This window comes from Amphibalanus amphitrite, unplaced genomic scaffold (genome assembly GCF_019059575.1).
Source record: "Amphibalanus amphitrite isolate SeventyFive unplaced genomic scaffold, NRLGWU_Aamphi_draft 000061F_arrow, whole genome shotgun sequence".
Classification (NCBI taxonomy): domain Eukaryota; kingdom Metazoa; phylum Arthropoda; class Thecostraca; order Balanomorpha; family Balanidae; genus Amphibalanus; species Amphibalanus amphitrite.
The window spans coordinates 882038-902059 of NW_024881557.1; the positions used below are offsets into that span (position 1 = coordinate 882038).

The following is a 20022-nucleotide window of genomic DNA, read 5'->3' on the forward strand; positions in this document are numbered from 1 at the left end:
TTTTGCCTACCAGTCAGCGTTGCCAGTTACGAAAAATAGTTTGTGACGTCACCGTGGAGGCCTCTATTTAAAAAATGATTGGTAATTTTATTTTAAATCATACAAGCTGCAAAATTCATTTTTCATTTCATCAATCCAAAAAAATAGCCTCACGATGGTAAATAAAAATATTTTTTTTTTTTTTAGCCAGCTAACTATTATCAAAAGATCTCAAGGCCAATAGGCAAAGGCTTGAAATTGTTACGTTTACGACGAGGATTGTATCTATTTGTCGCAAATAGTTGTAGATTGATAACATGACATGGGTCTTTTAACAAGGATCTTTTGTTGCCTTTATTGTGAAATTGCATGGTAAATTCATCAATAAGTTCAAAGTTCTCAGTAAATTTCAAAAGCCATCTTGTGAATGCGACAGATGATCTGATTATTTTGCCTAGGCTCTTCAGTTCAGTGTCTGCGGTCCGATACTGACACTTCAACTGATTTCAATTCACACTGATACCGGCTACCGTGTCATGATGCTTTTTTATCTTTTGTTGAAATATTTAAATAGAGTGAAGTAGTGTATATTCGTATATACTTATCGTCTTGAGGTAAGCATGTAATTCTTTTGTTTTGAATTTTATGTGGGGAAACTGCAACGTGTCCCTAGCTCTGTTTGGTCACTGTTTATATCAGCTGTCAGCATGCTGTCGGTTTTCCCATATATGGAAGTTATTGCTGGTGCTTCTTGGTCTCTCATTGGTCAAATGAATAGACCACATGAATTTGACCGATGAGGAGCCAAGAAACAGCAGTATCTGTATGCCCGCAGCCTGCTGATAAAAAACTGCAGCCAAACAGCGCCCTTGACTAGCTGACTGAGCATGATCTGCAATAGTATGAGTCGCCTAATTGATGCCAATACTGAAAGATGGTAAGCATGTCAAGGAAGAAAAATAACTGCATTGCCAGTCTTGATAATGCATTGAACTCCCAAAATGGTGTTGATGTCAGTCAAAGCATGTAGAGAACCATTACAACACTGTGTGCCATTAAATACGTATATGAGGTATGGATGAGATACAAGACATGCAGTAATATTCCTTTCTCTTTATACCTATGCACCAGAAGCATGAGTTGGCAGGTTGAGTGTCTTGCAAACCTCTAAACTTGAAGTTGCCATTAAGAGAAGCAAGCTAATTTAAGTGATACTCCTTACTTTGTGGATCATTTTTAAGTGTAAGTGGAACTGGAAAGATTCTTTTTAGAGAATCTTTATGAATTAAGCTCCATTTTTATGTTTCATTTTTATGAAACATTTCTGAGATACTAGATAGGTAGTGACCTTGAGCATTGAGCAACCTCAATGTCTGTCAATGTCAAAGTGCTAACGCTGTGCTGTTATACAGAGGATGGAGGAGGGCAAGGCAGCTGAGGCCAGCATGGATGAGAAGTCCACATGCAAGCTGGAGTCAATGCTGAAGGAGTTGGTCAGCTACAAACATGCTGGAGATATGTCAGATATGTCCCCAGAGGTTCAGGTGTGTAGCATCTTGTGCTGACCCCTATGCATGCACATCATACACTGCATTATGCTTCTAACACATGTTTTACATTTTACTGCATTGTTATGCTACCTGAGTTATTATTGTCAGTGATCTGAGCACCGTCGCTCACCGCTGTGCGGCCGCTGACTGGCAGACGCTGCTCCGGAGGGAGGAGGAGTGTCAGGCGCGCGAGGAGGCGCGTTACGCCGCCCGCCGGCTGAAGGGCCGCCGGCCGCGCGAGCGGCGCCGGGGCCGAGACGCCGATCAGAGTGCCGCCGGACGGGGCCACTCGCTGGACAATATGGCTGCGGAGAGTCGCGCCGGCGCCGCCGAGAGCAAGAGGAAGGGCGTGGCCGGGCGCACCGCCGAAGGTACGGGCGGTAGGGCAACTGGGGTGTGTTCGATGTGGGCGAGTAGTTAGATTGATGTTTGCTACTGTGGGCTGTGGCGTCACTATTGCTGTGGTGCTCAGGATTCCACTCTGTGGCAGATGGACTGGTAAGGGAAGGAGTACTTGCAGTTCTCTGCTGTCTGTTATAACATGTTGATTTCTAGGTTAGCTGCGATATGGTGGTTGACGTTTAAACCTTGCTTTGTAGTTGCATTGTTGGCTCAATTTCCGGCGATAGTTATCATTTTTAATCAATTGTGAAATTTGTCAGTCGCTTTAGCGGTAAATGTTAGTTGCTTTTACGTTTTTCAGCCGTACCGTCGATGTACCGTACCGTACCGTGAACCTGCCGATCATTGGCTGATCGTGTGTCCATCCCCGTGGCAGGCGGTTCCTGCTTCAACCTGTCTCGCGGCTCGTTCGAGCCGGCACTGCGCCGTCAGCGGATACAGCAGGCCGGCGGCTCGCTGGAGGACCTCAGCGCCATCGACGAGTCGGCCACCGGCCTGGAGTCGGCGGCAAAGTCGGGCGGCAGTCTGCAGAACCTCAGCCAGCAGGCGGACCAGCCGCCGGCCGCGGAGGCCGCGCAGAGCCCTGACGGCGCGGCGGCGCCCACCGAGCAGCAGGCGGCGCCCGGCCGACCAGACGCCGCCGCCACCGTGGTCATCCAGATGTCGGGCGTCGGCGAGGACAGTGACGACGACTCGGCCGCCCGGCTGGCCGTGCGCGCCCTGGCCGTTCCCTGTGCCGCCGAGGAGGCGCCAGAGCGCGGCACCAGTCTGCGCGAGCGGCCGCGGCACACGCTGTCGCTGGAGGAGGGAGGCGGCGCGCTGCAGGCCACCGTGGCGGCGGTGGCGGCCGAGGTAGCCACCGCGGCCGCCCGGCGCCAGGCCAGCTCCGAGCTGGAGCCCAAACGGGTCAGTGACGCCATCAGTGGCTGATGGTGTGTGGGGAGAACGAGTAGAATGGTTAACTGTGGCGCTGAATGCCATGGACTTTTGTTAGCTACAGCTTTCAGACTTATCAAGGCAAATATTGATTTGGTAGGTGCTAAAGGAATCGCCTCTGCAAATGCGGTACCGCTTGCAGAGGTGTAAGATGCTGTTAAGCTGTCATCGCGCTGCAGAGCGCTGCCGCCCCTTTTCACCTGTGTGCTTGTCTCTGCCGTTTTCAGAAGCGCTCGACGGCCCCGGGAACCATTGACCGCGGCGTACTGCGCTGTGTGAACGCGGAGGATCTGCCGAAAGGTGAGTGGTTTGTGCACGGTTATGGCGAGAAGCGTTTTTGGCAGACTGTGAGGGGGTTGGGGCGTGTCGTATGTGTGATTGTGTCCGATAAAGTACTACATGCACTTAGCTACTACCTTTATCTTGGGGACTGTTTTCCAATGGACATGATTCTATATTATATGCATATTACTTATTTGAATTATTCTGTTTAGGGTGATCGTAGGTTCAGTCGTTCTGAATTCTTTTGATTCTTTTTTCCAGCCGCCCTGCTGATGGCTCGCAGCTGTGGACAGGTACAGGTAAGGAGCTGACGAATCTTCAGCCGTCGTAACTCTCCCAAACCACAACACACCTGTTTGCTAATAAGTTTGAAAGCCAGTACTATGTCTGCATTGGGTCCTTTTAGATAGAAGTCAGTGGTCATCAATGGTCGTGCCAACATTTGGACGTATCGTATTGGCTGAACCTTGGGCATCTTCCCTCTGTTGCAACTTGCAGCGAATATGGACGGTGTTGTCGGTATAGGTTCTTCCCGGCCGGCCGGTGCAGATGATATGACTGAGCGGTCGGTCGGGGTTTATTTGGACGGGCGAATGGTGATTCAACGATAGCGCATACGATCCTGAGCAAATATTTGACCCGATGGATTTCATTGATATAGTGAGGCTGTTTGTCGGTTTGTTAAAGACGGCTGTAAAGGGTGCAGTTGCAGACTGACGAACGAGTGTCATGAGGCGGTGATTCAATATCCCCTGTATCAGTAACCGAATGAGCTCAATTCATTCTGTTGCAAATGATCTATCCATTCCAGATAGCAACATATCGCTTTTCATCGACGAGATACTACTGGATGATTAATTGAAATAGTATCGTGGTCCGGAACATGATGCAATCAACAGAGTTTAACTGAACGTTTTCTCACTATTGCGATCCAAATATTGCACACCATAACATGTCTCGTCGCCATTGACCTGAGTAGAAGGGGCCACTCCCATGACTATCTCAAGTGCCGGTTCATCCGATAGTACGATAGTGGGAGCCGTTTGCAGTCCGTCCGAGATGCTCTGAGTAGCACTCATGTGATAGTCTGCCGCGCCCACCCGACCGCCACTCCTTACATTGACCCGTGACAGTCCGTGACGGTTCGTGACACACCGCCGGTGGTATCACGGGAGTCACGGCTCGGCGTCACATTTGACATGCCGTGTGACGGCTGGCGTCCCGACCCGGTGAGTACTCCGTGATCTCTCGCCGACTCTCACTCTGGCTGAGTTCAGTCGGTCCGTGATCAATATCGCCACACGGCGTGTAATGCCGGGAGAGCGGTCGCTGTCATCACGTCTCGGCCCGGTCGCTGGAGGGGCAGCCGCCACCGCGTCTTTACCCGGTCGCTCGGTTCACGGTGTCAGGCGCCGCCGGCTGGGGTTCGGGTGGCGTCTCCCGGTGGTGGGAGCCTGCGGTTGACCCGGTGCCACGCCCCGTCGGCCCCGGATGGCCGTGTGTACCGCTACTGTGCCACGTGTCACGGCCAGCCGTCAGAAGGCTGACCCTAGCGAGCATGTGTCACAGAGGATCCGAGAACGGCTTACAAGATAGCACCGGGTGAGTCCAGATAGTATGGCGCTAAACTCGTTCCATCGCCTACCTGCGATTTATACGCTTTGATGGGAGCATCATAAATCCATGACGGCAGCCGTGTGCCGTAGAGATTATTCAAACAGAACGTTATATAAACCACACCGCCCTGCTTGACTGTGAAATGAGCTGCGGCCTTGCCGAGAGGGATATATTACATGTCTTATGCAGCAGCCGGTCGCCGCCGAACGCATGATGCGAGCTACCGTCGGCTTTTGGACGGCCGGGCACACACCGATGGCGATCAAGGGACGCCCCCGGCGCCGCCGGTCCGTTTGGTGGGCGGGGCCGATGGCCGGCAGCAGCTGCCCTGGGCCGGCTCCGGCTGTCGCGGGGCACGCCGACCGGTGGGAGGTTTGATACCCAGGCAGGGAGCGGCCAGTGTCGCCGCCCGGCCGCCGACAGGGGGTGTGTCTGCGCGCCGCTCGTGGCCTCTGCCCTTCCGACTCGTGTGGTATCAGCTGGCATCGGCCGACCGACCGACCGCGCGCCGCGCCGGTCCGTACAGCTGGTAACAGTGCCGCCGGCGGCAGCGGCGCTCGCCGATCCGCCCTTCCGACCCGGTTCGGCGCTTTCTGCGCGGCCTGACATTGGCCTGTGGCTGCGGGTGCCACAAGTGGTTATCTCTGCACCGTGAGGAGCTCGATCGTCCGCCGCTCTCAGCCCCCTGTGCGCGCCCCTGGCTCGGAGCGCCGACCCTGCGCCGGTGCCTGTGGGCGCCGCTGCCGGCCGGTCGGTCGGTCGCTGGCCGAGCGGGGCGGGGCGGCGTCTCGGCAGTGAGGCTGTGCGGCGCCGGCCGAGCCGGCCGCGCCGAGACAATGTGCCCGGCCCGTAGCGGAGACGGAGAGACGGCCGTGGTCAGGGAGACGTCCTCGGCGCCCCGGCTGCAGTGGCTGGTCCCCGCCGGCACCGCCATCCACCCGGCCAATCTGGTGCACTTCTTCCAGGTAGGAGACACTGACCCGACCTGACCCGACTTCTCACGCTGGTTACGAGCCGGAACGGTCTGGTTTTGTTTCTTCGATACATTTTTGGGGCTATGGAAGGCGGAAGCCCTGTGATCTACTTTTTACAATCTATTTTCAACTTCTGACGATGATTATGTGCCACTTAAATTATATTCAGGTTATCTGACCGCTTTAATCTACTCTGTAATCCTTGTAATTAAATCGATCGGGCTGAAGGCGGTCGGGTGGGTTCCGACATTAATTCGCGGCCAAGCCTGGCGTCGGCGGAATACGGATGTCATTTCAATGAGGACGTTCATCAATAACTGAGGCACGGGACCGCCCACCGACCTGTAGACTGTCTGGGTGTACGTCTGATATTGGCTGTTTGCGGTGAATGTATTTGATTGAGATACTGGTACGGAAAATTGCATAGTCCTGTTCTCTTATAGATCAAAAGCTGGTGCCAACGTTTGCCTTGCCTTCTTGAGACTATAAGGACTGGTATAAAATGTGATTGGAGTTAGATTTAGAATACCTACCTTTATGAACTTGACTCCTCGTTTTGAGCTGTATGCATTCGACTGCAAGTAATGTATCAAATAAGCTCAACAATTTCCGCCTGGAAACTTCCTGATTCGATATTGGCCGTGATCAATCGACAGGTATCCGTGGAAACACACCCTTGGTGTCCGTGCTCCTCTCTGATCTGTTCGCTGAACAATCTGACCCTGTTCGCAATCATCGGAGCGGCAGCTCTCCGCGCACCTATCGGTGTTCGTTCTGAGAGGAACTGATGTCCGATGAGTGGGACTGGCGGGTGGCGCCGACTCGCCCATCCCGGCCGTTATCGCGGAGTCAGGTGATCGCGGTTGGACTATGGAGTGAGGAGATGCGGGAGCATTAGCATGGGTCGTTAGTGTGACTCGGCTCTCAATCTCTAGCCCTGGGAGCCGAATCTCCGAGTCAGTTCTGCTCCGAACTCACCCTATTTGTGAGTCACTCGCGAGACGGAGAGAGGGTGCTCACTGCATACTTATCTCACCCGTTATATCTGTAACGACGGCTCCGTTTAGCCGCCATCTCCTCCCTTGCTCTGCCGGTCTGCGGTCGCTGCGGTCACCGTTCCTGATTCGGCGGCGTGGTAACCACGTGGGGCTGCCCTGGCCCGTCCGGACCCGTTCTGTGGACGTGACTGCACTCTGCAGCCTCCCGCTGCTGGCGTGTCCGGGGGCGACTCTCTGCTCTGCATCTCTTTTCCTCGGCCCGCCGGTATAGCCAGGGGCAGCCCCTGTCGTCTTGGCCATCCCCACTGGAGACGGAGTCCATTGCCCGTCCCGGTGGCAGTTGGTGGCCGCCTCCCCGCTGCTCTGTCTGCGACCCTCCCTCCTCTGTCGGTAGTGTGTCCCGATAGCGCGGTGTCTGCTCGGCGCTCCATGGCGGCCTTGGCGGCGGGGCCAGTCGGCGGCTGCGCGAGCCGTCTGCCGCCGACCGCCCGGAGAGAGACGCTTTTTTCTGCCCCCGCCCCGCCCCGCCCCGCCCCGCTGCCCCCGCGGGACGATCGGCGCCGCGGGCCACGCTGACACGCTGTTGCTGAGCTACCGGGTCCGGGCTAGCTACTGAGGCTGCTATCTTCTACCGACCCGTCGTCACCCTGGGAACAGCTGCTATCCATGAAACTGAAGCTACCTACATGCTCTATATTATCACTATGTCTTTTCTTCATATGACCGTGTTTGTTTCCAGTCCTGTCTCCTCCCCTGGCTCGGTCCGACTGTTCCCTGACCGAGATATTGCCTCCAATCTTCCCGAGGACCTGAGTCATCGAGGACCAGTCGGTCGGTCCTTAGTCCGTCGGTCTTCGGTTGGTCGTTTACTCTGGTCGTTTCCACACCCGGCTCTGTCGCCCGGCCTCGCCCCGGCTTCCGCCCATGCGGTCGGAAAATACCGGGACCGCCGTCCGTCGGCCGAGACCAGCTGATTTCTTTGTCCGAGGTCGGATACGGAGCTATTCACTGACGAAGGCCGGAGTTTCTTTGGCATGAGGCTCGGGGGAGAGAAGGCCAGAAGATGGCTAGGTGTTGAAGGTTTGCTGATTGGTCTCGCTCAGCACCTTTTTTGCCTATGTTTGGGAATGGAAATACTACCTTGTGTTCAAATCGGCTGTTTTACTCCCGCCATATGTTTCTCAGGATGTGTTACTGGTCTCACGCGCCGGCCTTGTGCCGTTTGACGGGTATATGATCTCATTTCTAACTGGAAGCCGTCGGCGCAGTCTCACAGCCGCAGCCTGTCTGCTCCGACGGTCATGCTGCTCATGCACGTAACACAGTATTCAGGCTCAAACAGTAATTAACCACGAGCCTTTGTGTCAGGTGCGGGACATTGTACCCTGCACTCGTTAAAATGGCCGGGTGGCGAACCTGCCAGTTTTTCACTCGGGCGTTCAGGTTTCGCCCCGGTTTTTGACCAACAAATACCGATGCGCATTTGTAAGTGATAATGATCAGCCTCCCGTCAATGTGTCGGTTCCGTTACCCACCATTGGTGGTAGGCCGCCCCATTCTCCTATCTCTGGAACCATGCTCGGCTCGGTGTCATTTAGGTGGAAGGCTCGCTGTTATTTGGGCATAACGCTCGTCGTCACTTAGGCAGAACGCTCGTTGTTATTTAGGTAGAAAGCTCAGCTTCATTTAGAGTTAGACAGAACGTTCGGCATCATTAATTTTGTCAGTTTGAGCGGACAAGTCTCTGCCGGGTGGCGCAGCGATGGGTGGCGCCCGGTCGTCACTGCCTCCCGTCACTCGTCACTCGCCTCGTCACGTCTTTGTTTTTCGCCGCCCGTGACGCGTCTTTCGTCGCCCGTCACCACACTCGCTGACGAAGCGTCGTCACTCGTCCGTGTTGGAACTCTGTAGGAGGTGTGACGGTCATCGGGTCGATGACTCTCAGGCTATGTTCGGAGTCGGCCGGCTACCGTATAGGGACCGGTGTCGGTGGACGACCCATGGACTTAACCCTTCTTCCGGGCAATGCGGGTGCCCAACAACCACGAACCATGATTAAGAATGCTACGTGGGGATGGCAAAAAAATTCTCGTCTTGAATTACATGGATGTTTAAAAGGCAAGAGTGCGTTAAAATTTAAATGGCACTCAGAGATGTCGATTATAGTACTGGTGTGGCTTGCTGACTTGTACGACACTTGATACAGCGCACATGTCTTCTGATATATTTTGAAACGCGCCAGTGCCATCAATCACTGCTGTTTACTGTGAGAGCTAACATTGAGCGGAGTGTGATGGGCGGCCCGCACCCCACTCAGCGGTCTGTGTCGGGGTCACTGGACGACCGACAGGCCCGGCTGCCACCGGACACACCCCTGCGTTTGGCTGGAGGTGGTGACATGTCATCTTTGGCAACTAGGGGGGGGGGGGCAGAGCCCATAGTAAGTTTGACGGTATAGCGGCACATATTGTCTTATGATATGGTTGGATCATACGAAAGCACAGGCTGCTTATAGCGACCGTATGATGGCTGGCTCGTCCCAGCATGCACTGAAACTATACACTGCAGTGACTAATGACAGGCTCGCCTCTGGTGTATATTTCATGGCTAGATACGGGGTGGGTGACCGTCCAGACTCATACCAGACCAGTCGCCACTGACTAGCTGTGCCGTGTGCGGCGCCCAGTCGACCGCCGACAGAGCGTCCTTCACGCAGTCGATAGTCTAAACAGCCGCTGCCCGGCCGGGGCGCTCGACGTTTTTGTGAGAGCCGAATTCAGACGGGTAAACACGCTGGTCCGTCTTCTTTTTATGGCCGGAGGGAGCCGCTGCAGTCACTGCTGTACTGAGGAACATGATGAGTTGCATTAATGAGCCTCTCTGGGACCTGTAAAATATGTAAGAATTGTTTGGAAGCTATAGCGCCATAGAAGCCATAGCGTAAAGAAAGCGTCAACAGCTTTCATCATTAAGAAGGTAATTTTTCCAAAGGTTACACTAGCGGGCCACTTATTTTCCTTTGATTTTACACAACATTGTCACCGTGCTGGCTTCCCCCAGCCCGATGCGACCCTCGTCTCGACCTCTTTGTCCCAGTGTGTATGGTCCAGTGTATACGGTCTGCAGAGCTCAAAGGGTTGGTTGACACCGGCTCCAGTCCCTGATGCCACCCTCCTCCCCCTCCCCCTCCGCTCTACGTCGCCCGTTCCTCTTCCTGGTGCCGTCTTTTACACACCCGGTCCTCAGAACCCTCACGGCTCGTCCTGCGGCCTGTGTCCGTCCCTCCGTGCTGTCCCGGCAGCTGTAGATGGTAGGCAGCTGGTAGAACTGACAGCGCCACCAGAGATCAGCGAGCGGGCACAAATGCTGAGCGACAGCGGCAGCAGGCCTCCCTCCCCTCCCTCGGGGCGACCTACCCCCCCCCCCCCGACACACCTGTGCCGGGAGCAGCCCACGGAGCAGACGAGCATCGGATGGCCTTGATATGAACATCGGTGGGTCGATCGTTTGGGGGAGGTAAATGGCGCACATTTGGGGGAGGTAAATGGAGCACCTTGAAAAGCCTTCGGGCTGTAATGGCAGTTTACTTTGCAAATCCCGTGCAACAGATGCGAAATCCTTCAATCTGGCTGAAAGGGGCCAGCGACGATTAAATGACCGTTTTATTGATTGCTTGGCTTGCCTTTTATATCAGTCTATCGACTCTCAATTTCCCATTATCGATCATCTTTGTCCTTTGACTTCTTAGTTATAACTTTTGACACCGTAGTGTAGTATCTGTCGGTAGTTCGGTTTCACTTTCCACTTCATTTCCCACTTTCCGTGTTGCCATTATGCCGCCTTGCCACTCCCCGTTATCACTTGCCATTGTGCCTCCAGAGACAGTCGGGAAGACATCCGGACGGCTGTAACTGTGAGGAAGGAAGCCGGCGAAACCCCTCAGCGCTGCCGGCGGGATTTGGCCGTTCATCCGTGACCGATATCGATGTGACCCGACCCGACCCAACCGGGGGACCATCAAAGCGTCCAAAACCGCAGCATCCAAAGTACGCAACATCCAAAACCGCAGCGTCCAAAGTACGCAACGTCCAAAATACGTCCAAAATCGGGTATATAGGGAGCATTCACAACGTCCAAAACCGAAACATCCAAAACCGCAACATCCAAAACGTATCATCCAAAAACGCAACATCCAAGGACGCATCATCCAAAGTACGCAACATCCAAAATCGTTAGGCTAGGCTAGGCTAGGTTAGGTTAGGTTAGGTTTCCTTATCCCCGGTAGGCATAAATCAGTAGGTTAGGCGGCATAGTCGGCATAGGCGGCATAGCCGTGCGGCATAGTCCAGACTATGCCGCACGGTCGCTTCACGGATACAACGCGACACAAGTGTGCCGTAGCGGTCTATCAGCCGTCTATGGGTCTATCTGACCGACATTAGGCGCGGAGTCGGGCGGCCCCACTCGAGCGCCGGCTGATGGCACCATTAGCCCGGTGTCTGCCCCTGCCCCCAGCCCTGCCCCAGCCCCCAGTCTCGATGGTGGCGGATGGCGATATCCGATGGCCCTGCCCGACGGTCTCCCTATCAGCAGTCATGTGGTTATCAGTTATCACACCCAGTCGTAGACCGCACACCGCTTACAGGTGTACATAGATAGATAGCTACATACTCGGTCCCGCTCCAGGCGCCACTCTGACTCCACTCTTATGCTGAGTCACCGACTCCTCTGACTCACTGACTCGGCGCAATGACTCCAGCAGGACGGCGAGCCGTCACTGACCTTGATGACGTCACCGACGCTGACGATGGTGACGTCATCCGTCGGCTCTCGTTGGGATGATGTCACAGTTGATCTGCTGTCAGTGACGTCACCCTGCGTTGTCGATGTTGGAGTTGTTACATAAAGCCATGTCATCCATGGTTAGTGGTCCGATCGTCACGAGTGAGATATCGCCCGACATAATCGATGATGAAAAATCCAACCTACTTATCGTCACAGTCGTTTATACTCTGTTCGTGCTGTTCGGCTTAGTTGTTTGTGAGACAGGGAAGGTCGTGAGCCCCGGTTTTCCTCAGATGCTGACCGCTTTTCGGGCGTGGTTCCGCTTTTCGGCTCCTTCCTTGACGGCTGTGGTGACTGGTGACGTCATTTCAGCCATTATTTGGGCCGTTCTCCCTGGAGGTGGGCCCGACCGGTCCCGTGGCGGGACCCACGTGGTCGCTCGGGCGCCGCCTGGTGGCTGATGTGGCTAGGCCTGGTGTGACGTGGCTGGTCATGGTGTAACGCTGGGTGACGTGGTCCGGCGTGACGTGGCCTGGGTGACGTGACGCTGTCCTTGTGCCGTCACGAACAACCACCGCCCGTCACGCTTATATGCTACGTGGATAGAGTCTGCGTTAACACCATTTAGGTACTGGTTCCCTGAACACTCGTCCTGAACATTGTGAACATTCCCTTGAAATTTGGAAAATAATTTAGGTACCCATCCTGCTGCCTGCTCTACCGGAGGGCGGAGATGAAGCGACTGAGAAGTATGATTGATGAGATGAGTTCACTATTTCACTTACCCCGAGGACCGTGCGCTTTTAAAAATGTATGAACAGAACAGCGTAGCACGGTTCCAACATTATGCGTATTACCTGCACTATTTATGGACACTATAAATGGCACCTGGGCGGTAAATGACAGTTCATTTTGAACCCGTTACTGCCGGCTTCTTTCCGAAATTGAGTGGTTCCTTACTGACGGACTAATCGCTCAAATTTGGATGGATTGGATCGGAAGTATCTGCGATGCTATGTGACTGACATAGTCCGTACTACGAAGTACTTAGCTTATAGTCTTCCTAACCGAGGTATACTACCTAGAGGTATAAGTAATTTTGGTTTTAACATTGTGATAACGGAAGTGGCTCGAGGACATAACAGACACCTGCATTTTTACGATATTGTTATTTTACGAGATATTATCACTTTTAGTGATCGGAAATCTGTCTGAACGAAAAGCTCGATCTGCAATATTGGCAAAATCGTGACCGAAGTCCCACTTAAAACGATAGTTTATCCGCTTTGTCTTTGTCGTCTTCTCTCCGACAATCATGTTCGGCTGTCTGCTGATAAGAATTCTCACGGCGATGTCATTATCAGTTCACCTTTGACTCTTGAAGTCGCGGTTTGGGACCAAAGGCCAGATGCGGCGAGTTAGAACTGTTGGTCAAATACAGGTTCGAGGCCAGTGTTCCAGAATCCACAATCGACCTTGTTGGGGTCTGTGGTTGGATATGCTCTCTTTCTCCAGACTACTGGCAAACATAGCTCTTTACGATATGCATATTTCCGCCATTTGTATTTGTTATGCACAAAATAAACCGACATACCCCCCCCCCCCCCCGAGTCACCAGTGTAGCCAGCTGGTAAATCGCGTCTTGTCTTTGTTTCCGTAATCAATATCGGCCCGCGGCTTGTATTGACCACTCGCTGACGTGGCTGACTGTGAACACTGAACAGTGACCGTACCGCCGCCAGCACAAGGCCTCAGCGCCGCGTGTTCGACGGCGCCAGCTGACTGCGGCGCACGCAATGTTACGTCACACGCGGTTAGACTGGCCTTGGCGGGGTGACTCACGTCCGTTGTGCGCGCACTGGAATCGGTGCCTATTGTCGGCGTGTTTGGCAGACGCAACACTGGAATCGCTGCCCACTGCCTACAAATCAGGCAGACACGACACTGGAATCGCTTCCTACTGCATATAATCCATACTCCATAGGTAGCTGGGGATGCGACAGACCCGATGCCGGAATCAATATTGTTGGAATCGATATCGATACAGCGACAGCGGTTTCTCGTATGCTGACTAATGACCTGTAGGGCTGGGTCTCGGCCTGCGAACAGCCAACGCGATGCCGAGTGGAGTAATTTGTAATCCACCCGCCGACATTACTGGGAATGTCCGGTGTTGTGTTTGCCGAAACTCCCCTGTTTGTACCAAAGGACGACCCCGCCGGTGTGGTCATTGCCTCGCCTGCGTCATGTCAAATTCCTGAAAACAGCACCGTCTGGCTCTTGCCCTGCCTTGTGTCACCCTACCTCACCCCTAGGCCCTAGCTTTGTCATACGGCCTGTCCGGACTTGTCCGGCGCTGGCCGCTTCGAGAGGATCCCCGCGCCACGGACCCTCCTCGCCCCTCGGACTCTGTCTGCTCTTGGCTGGTTCTGCTCTTCTCCCCTCCACATTTCACGTGATTCACTACGTCTGGCTCCCTCCACCCCGGCCGACCCTGTCCCGTCGCCGTCGATGCGTCGTTGTCGTCGCGTCTGAGTCGCACCTGGACAGAGGCGGCGCGGCGCGCCCCCTGTCGGCGGCCACGCTGACCGCCCGCGGCCCGCCCGCTGACTCACACCACCCACACGCGGCTGGCGACTTTCTGGATAGTTCGCCGTCATTTTCTGCTGAAGTGTGTTCGGTTGCTGGTCACCAGGGTGCGATGGTCATGCTGACGAGTTTTGCCAATGGACGCGGGCGGTGTAGAAGTGCTGACTGGGACGGGGTCGGTACATGCAACAGGCTCGGCGCGCGGTCGATACAGCTGGGCAGGTGTGATAGTCTGGTGCTGGGGCTGACCTTTTCGGGGACTTATTATAATGGACATGATACTTAACCCCATGTAGTGTGTATAGTGAGACTCAGGCAGTCGAGTTACCCCCTCAGTGGCGTGCTACGCCGCCCGACCTGCCCTCCCTGCCGCCGCCCGTGGTGACCGCGAGCGCGCTGTAAACCGCAAGTCAGGGCGGCGGCGGCCAGTCAGCTGAGTAGTCAGTCGGCGCCGGGCGCCCGCCGTTGGAGGACGTGTTCCGCCGTCTGTGGGCCGCGTGTACCGACCTGTAGCGCCTGTACTAGGCTCAGACATGTGTCTGGCGGTGGGGTCGACGGCGCCGAGCAGTGCCGGCTCGGTCACCGCCGCCCCCTCGCCGCGGCTCTCCCCCGAGCAGCGTTCAGCTGTGCTCTCTCTGCTGCAGACTCTGGACGGAAGCGCGGCCAGCACGAACTCCAGCACCAGCAGCCGACACGAGAACGGCCGGCGAAAGAACAAGAAAAAGGTAAGGGACGTGGGTGACGGGTGGTCATCCGACCTCCCCACCCGCCGTTACGGCAACTCTCGCCTCGCGATCAGCTGAAGACCACTTGTTTATCGTGCAGTCCCGTGATCATAAGATTAGAGATAATGAGTCACCATCATTTGACAAGCGGTTGCCGGCTCATTCATTCACTTAGAGTCGTAAACATTCCCATATTTGGTCAAAGACTGCAACTGTGTGTAGTTCCTCTTTTCATGCCTCTGCGCCCTCTCTCCCACGGTGTTTCACAGTCGGTTCGTTCGCGTGTTTTGCGGTGTTTTTGTGCTCCGTTCCGACTCCAGTCCCGGTGTCGCGTTTCATTCCGTTCTGACTCGCCGTCCCCATTGTGTCTCCGTCTCCGTCGGTAATGGTGCTGTCCGTGTCGAGACCCGCCGGTCGCCATCGATCCCGACCGTGGACCGGCGCTCAGGGGCTGAGGAGGTGGCCGGCCGGCCGCACTAACGCCGCGTCATACCGCCATAGGGGCCAGACGGCCGGTATCAATGCGCGAATGCTGTCGGAGGGCGTGTGCACGATATCTGTCGACTGTGTGACTGAATATGGGACGATGTTACGGGTCTGTGTCTGTGATATTCGTGTGTGGACTGGGAATAGTTCCCTGTCTCGTGCTGTGTGGCGGTCGTCTGGGTCCAATTGTGACACTCACGCTGGTGATGTCTGTAGCGGCGTGTCGGTGACCGCTCCGCCGCTGCTCATGTGTGCCGGTGACTGACCCCCGCCCGCCTCCATCCCCAGGTGGAGCCGCTGGTTACCACCGACTCTGTGGAGAACTACCAGGGCGACAAGAATGTCGACTACCTCATCCAATTCATCGAGTCGGGTGGCTCCAAACTGACGGCGCCGCCAGAGAAGAACGGTCGCAAGGCGGAGCGCGCCGGCCGCCGGGAGGTCAAGGGCCGTCGGACGGCCGAGGAGCGGCCCGGCCGGCAGGATCGGCGCGCCGCCCGCCGCCAGGCCGCCAAGTCGGCCGCCGCCGCGCCCGCCGCCGCCTCGCGCAGCTCCAGTGTCGAGTCACAGCCGGCTGAGGAGGAAGGCGCAGACCAGAGCCGCGTCAGCGGTGACCCGGCGGCCGGCGCGGCGGCGCTCTGGGCCCGCGATGGGGTGACGTATGTGACGGCCGCGCCGGCGCCAGCCGGGGACGGGTTCGTGCGCGACTTCTACAGTGTGACAGACGAGACCGGTGTGCCCGAGGAGAGCGAGTTCCACGTGGTGACGCGCCGGCAGCGGCGCCGGCCGGCCGCTCGGCCCAGCTCCGGCCCCGCACTGGACACGCAACACGCCCCGGCGGGACCGCCCGGCTGGCGGCCGAGCCGGCCGGGCGCCGCCAGCAGACAGACGCACTCAGCTCGCAGTGTGGCCAACTCGGAGGAGACCTCTGACGCGGACAGTGACGGTGCCGCCAGCGCGCCGGCCGGCCGCGCGCCGCTGCCCTCCGACAGCGGCGTCGCGTCGGCCGCCTCCTCAAACTCGGCATCATCGTCTGCGTCGTCTGCTTCCTCGATCTCGTCCTCGTCGCCGGGATTTTCGGCGTCCTCCTCGGCGGCAGCCTCCTGGGCCGACGTGGCCAAACCGAAGCCCGCCGATGCCGCCGCCCAGACAGACTTTATTGACGGTGTGGGCGCCATTTTTGGTGACCGGCCGCCGGCGCATGCTGCCCTGCTGCGCGGCGGGGCGGAGCCGCTCGACTCCCGGGTCGGTAGCGCGCGGCGAGAGGAGTTTCCGGCCATTGCGGCGGCGCCGGTCGCGCCTACGGCAGCTGTGGTGGCCCCCGCGTCCTCCCCCGCGCCGGCGCCGGCCGCCGCTACTGTCACGCCGTCTGAGTCCCGTGTATCAACGGCGAGCTCGCCCGCGGCGCCGGCGGTGTCCGAACCAACCAGTGCACAGACTGTGGTAGTGGCTGCCAGGGTGAACGGGGTCACCCCGTCGGCGGCGGCGGCAGCAGCGGCGGCGGTGACACGGACCAAGCGCTCGCCGGTGGTGGAGATACCCGCCGCGGTGCTGTCCGGGAACGGTGCCGCCGGGCCGGCGAGCATACAGAAGGTGGCCGACATTCAGTTCGGCTACATTGACACTCCCTGTGCCGAGGCCGAGCCTGAGGCCGCCTCCTCACCAGCTGAGGTCGAGGCGCCGGCCGCCGCCCCGGTGCCGTCTCAGACCGAGCAGGAGCCCGAGTCCAAGGCAGCGCCGCCTGGTGTGGACGGCTTCTGTCGAAGGTTCCGCGCCCAGCCGGTAGATGTCTCTCAGTTCAACTGGAAGGAAGTCAGTGTGTTCCTCTCTAAAGGTGAGTGGTTGTACCTACGTGCCCTATCAAACGTGTCTGGTTTGGTTGCAGGCCGTTACGTGTTTGGGTGATGTTTTTGATCGCAAATGACAGCTTGATTTGGGCACGTAGGGCTCGTGTGCTGTTATGTAATCGGAGCCGAAACCGGTGCAACTGCATATTTGCTTCGCTTGCAGAGCGTATCGGGGGTATTCACGTAACATTCCGAGCGGTATTGCACGCTGCTTTTGGTTATCGTTGTTCATCGGTATTGCTAGTAGTAAATCCTGTGTTTCGTGAACTCAATTATATTTGTGTGGGCAGATTGTGATGACGAATTGAGCTGTCCGTAACTTGTCTAGTAGTTCACGTAAGTTCGCTGCCAGTTATCATCAGAGCACTGACGCTGTGAAACATTACCAACGGCGCGCCCCTAACCCCCAACAAACAAACAAACATTACCAAAGTTTCACCATACCTGTGCACTTGAACTGGCCAAATAGTCTAGTTGCGCCGCTAAGCGTCGTAAATAGTTAACGGTATAATTATTTGATATATCAGACATAAGTTATCCGACAAACCAGGTCAGTTTTAATGTTGTTTTTTTCATTTTATGGAAAAATTAACAGCTTTTAGGCAGCATATTGTTATATCCATATCAATCTGTCTTTTGGATCCAGTTTGTACCTGGCCTCACATATCACTGAAATCGTCGAACCTAAAAATAACAATAAAAACGCTCTTGAGATTGATGATGTTCAAGTGGTTTGTCATTTGGGCGTACAGTAATGTAAATTGTTACATACCGTAGTTACATTTCAACTTACAATTACCTTTCACATGCACCATAGCGCAGTGAACCGCGGAGTCGTCTCCCCTGTCGTGATTATCGGGTCACGGTGATGTGCGGGGCGTCACGGTTTCATTGCGTCTGTTTTTGGAGCGTCGCCTCTCGCTCATTAAATTATTATTAACTGTGCCGTTTGTGGCTGTTTGAGCTGCGGCGTGTTACGGGAGAGGAGTTTTACCGATGAGGTGATAGGTTCCCGGGCTGAACTTACCGCTTGGCTGTTCGGCGTATCTGCCCTGCCACACTTCACTGTGGCGTTATGCTTTCTTGTGCGGTTTGTTCTTGCTCTCACCAACTGTCACTGTTAACGCCTGTCACCACCCATCGTTACACTGATGAATGCTCACTCATTATTGCTCAGTCAAGTCGTGTTACTGGGTACTGAGTTTAGTTTCTCCGGTCATTACGATCATTGTCTCCTCGTTGTGTTGCAGTACTCTAGCCCCGTTGTGCTTCAGACTAGTATGACTATCACCTTTCCACGTCGTGTTGCGGACTGCAGTGACTTCCTCCCTTTGTCTCTGCCATGTTCCAGTGTACGCGGAGGCTTTGAGGGTGACTAACGTCCTTCCCCAGAGCAGTGATCTGACCCCTCCCCTCTCTTTGCCATGTTCCAGTGTACGCCGAGGCTGTGAGGGTGTCTAAACCTGTCCCTTGATCAGTGATCTGACCACCCCCTCTATCGTGTTCCAGTGTACGCCGAGGCTGTGAGGGTGACCGGCGCGCCGTCCTCGGAGCCGCAGCGTGCCCAGCGACTGTGATGTGGCCGCCGGGCCGCCCCGGTCGGCCGGCGCCCACCGCTGTGATCCCAGACTGTGTGGCCGGCGCCCGGTCCCTGCCGGGGTGTGACCGAGCCCCTCCGGCCGGCGGAGAGGTGTGTGTTGTTGGATGGTGGTCAGCCGACCGCCCGAGTTGTTATCGTTGGTGTGGAGAGGACTGAGAGGATGGAGGCGCGGCCCGGTGACTGACTGCGACTGCGGACGTTCTGTGATACTCTGCGCGGCCGTGCGGCGCGCCTCAGACTGAGTGTGAGCGGCGTGAGTTCGGACAGCCGCCGGCGCGCCCGGCCGCCCCCGCCGAGTGAGACGTCTGTCAGTGGTGCGCGCTCAGTGAGTTGTGAGTTACGTGGGTGGGAGTGTGGCACGAGGTCTGTCAGTGGTGAGCGCTCGATGAGTTGTGTGAGAGTTGTCCGTGAGCCGCGGCTGTGCCGTGTTCGGTGGCTGGCCGCTGTCGGCGCCGGGCAGAGCTTGTCTCCGCCCCCCGGCCGGTCGGCCCCGACGGCCTCCGCCCGCTGTTCGCTGTGCCGCCCCCGCCCCCGCCCCCGCCCCCGCCCCCGCCCCCGCCCCTGCTCAGGGCGCTGTCGAGTCACCGGTTGTGAAGTTCTGGGCGGCCTCAGCAGGTCGCCCTGCGCTGGCCACGGCCGGTGCCGCCGGACCGTGGCCCCCCACTCAGCCCCATCGAACTGCGCTGCGCCTGGAGCTGCGCCTCCTGAGCTGTGTCTACGGAACTGCGCCTCTGGAGCTGCGCCTCTGGAGCTGCGCCTCCTGAGCTGCGCCTGGAGCTGCGCCTCCTGAGCTGTGTCTACGGAGCTGCGCCTCCTGAGCTCTGTCTCTGGAGCTGCGCCTCTGGAGCTGCGCCTCTGGAGTTGCGCCTCTGGAGCTGCGTCTCCGGGACTGTCTCCAACGTCAATACATGATTGCATAATGAAACGTGTATCTATTGTCCGTAGCGGCTCATGAACAATACCAGGAGTGCCGGGACGGTGTGAACAGAACTGCATTATTATAGAGAGGTGTTCATCTTCCAGTCGAGAAAAGTGATTGGTAGGTTCAAGCTGGCCTTGTGTGTCAGCTAAAAAACGTAAATATCTCTGTAGCTACTTGCTCATAATTGCCTTGGCTACAGAGGGACAATAAAAGCTCACGCTTTGATCTCAAAGCGATTCACCTAATGTGACATTACCACCAGAGGGCACTGCTCAAAGCCGTGCCTGCCTTTCCCCCATCGCCCGCAGTCGAAAAATTGCCAGATCTGGT

At 56.3% G+C, this 20022-nt stretch overlaps 1 protein-coding gene across 1 annotated transcript; it reads left to right on the plus strand.

Annotated features, from left to right (window-relative positions):
* The first annotated feature begins 294 nt into the window (after positions 1 to 294).
* LOC122378549 (mucin-19-like) lies at positions 295 to 19695 on the plus strand. Its single transcript, XM_043359749.1, has 9 exons — positions 295 to 593; positions 1392 to 1523; positions 1684 to 1900; positions 2308 to 2837; positions 3095 to 3167; positions 3411 to 3448; positions 14757 to 14837; positions 15612 to 17157; positions 18680 to 19695. Exons 2-9 carry the CDS (start codon positions 1395 to 1397, stop codon positions 18745 to 18747), a joined length of 2682 nt encoding a protein of 893 aa, XP_043215684.1. The 5' UTR covers positions 295 to 593; positions 1392 to 1394; the 3' UTR covers positions 18748 to 19695.
* Positions 19696 to 20022: the final 327 nt, after the last annotated feature.

What these genes read in the sequence shown, in the direction of transcription:
- LOC122378549 (XM_043359749.1), top strand. Translation starts at nt 1,395, where the DNA reads ATGGAGGAGGGCAAGGCAGCTGAGGCCAGCATGGATGAGAAGTCCACA. An exon ending in GGCCGGGCGCACCGCCGAAG is followed by an intron (nt 1,901 to 2,307) that starts GTACGGGCGGTA and finishes TCCCCGTGGCAG; the next exon opens with GCGGTTCCTGCTTCAACCTG. An exon ending in CGCGGAGGATCTGCCGAAAG is followed by an intron (nt 3,168 to 3,410) that starts GTGAGTGGTTTG and finishes TCTTTTTTCCAG; the next exon opens with CCGCCCTGCTGATGGCTCGC.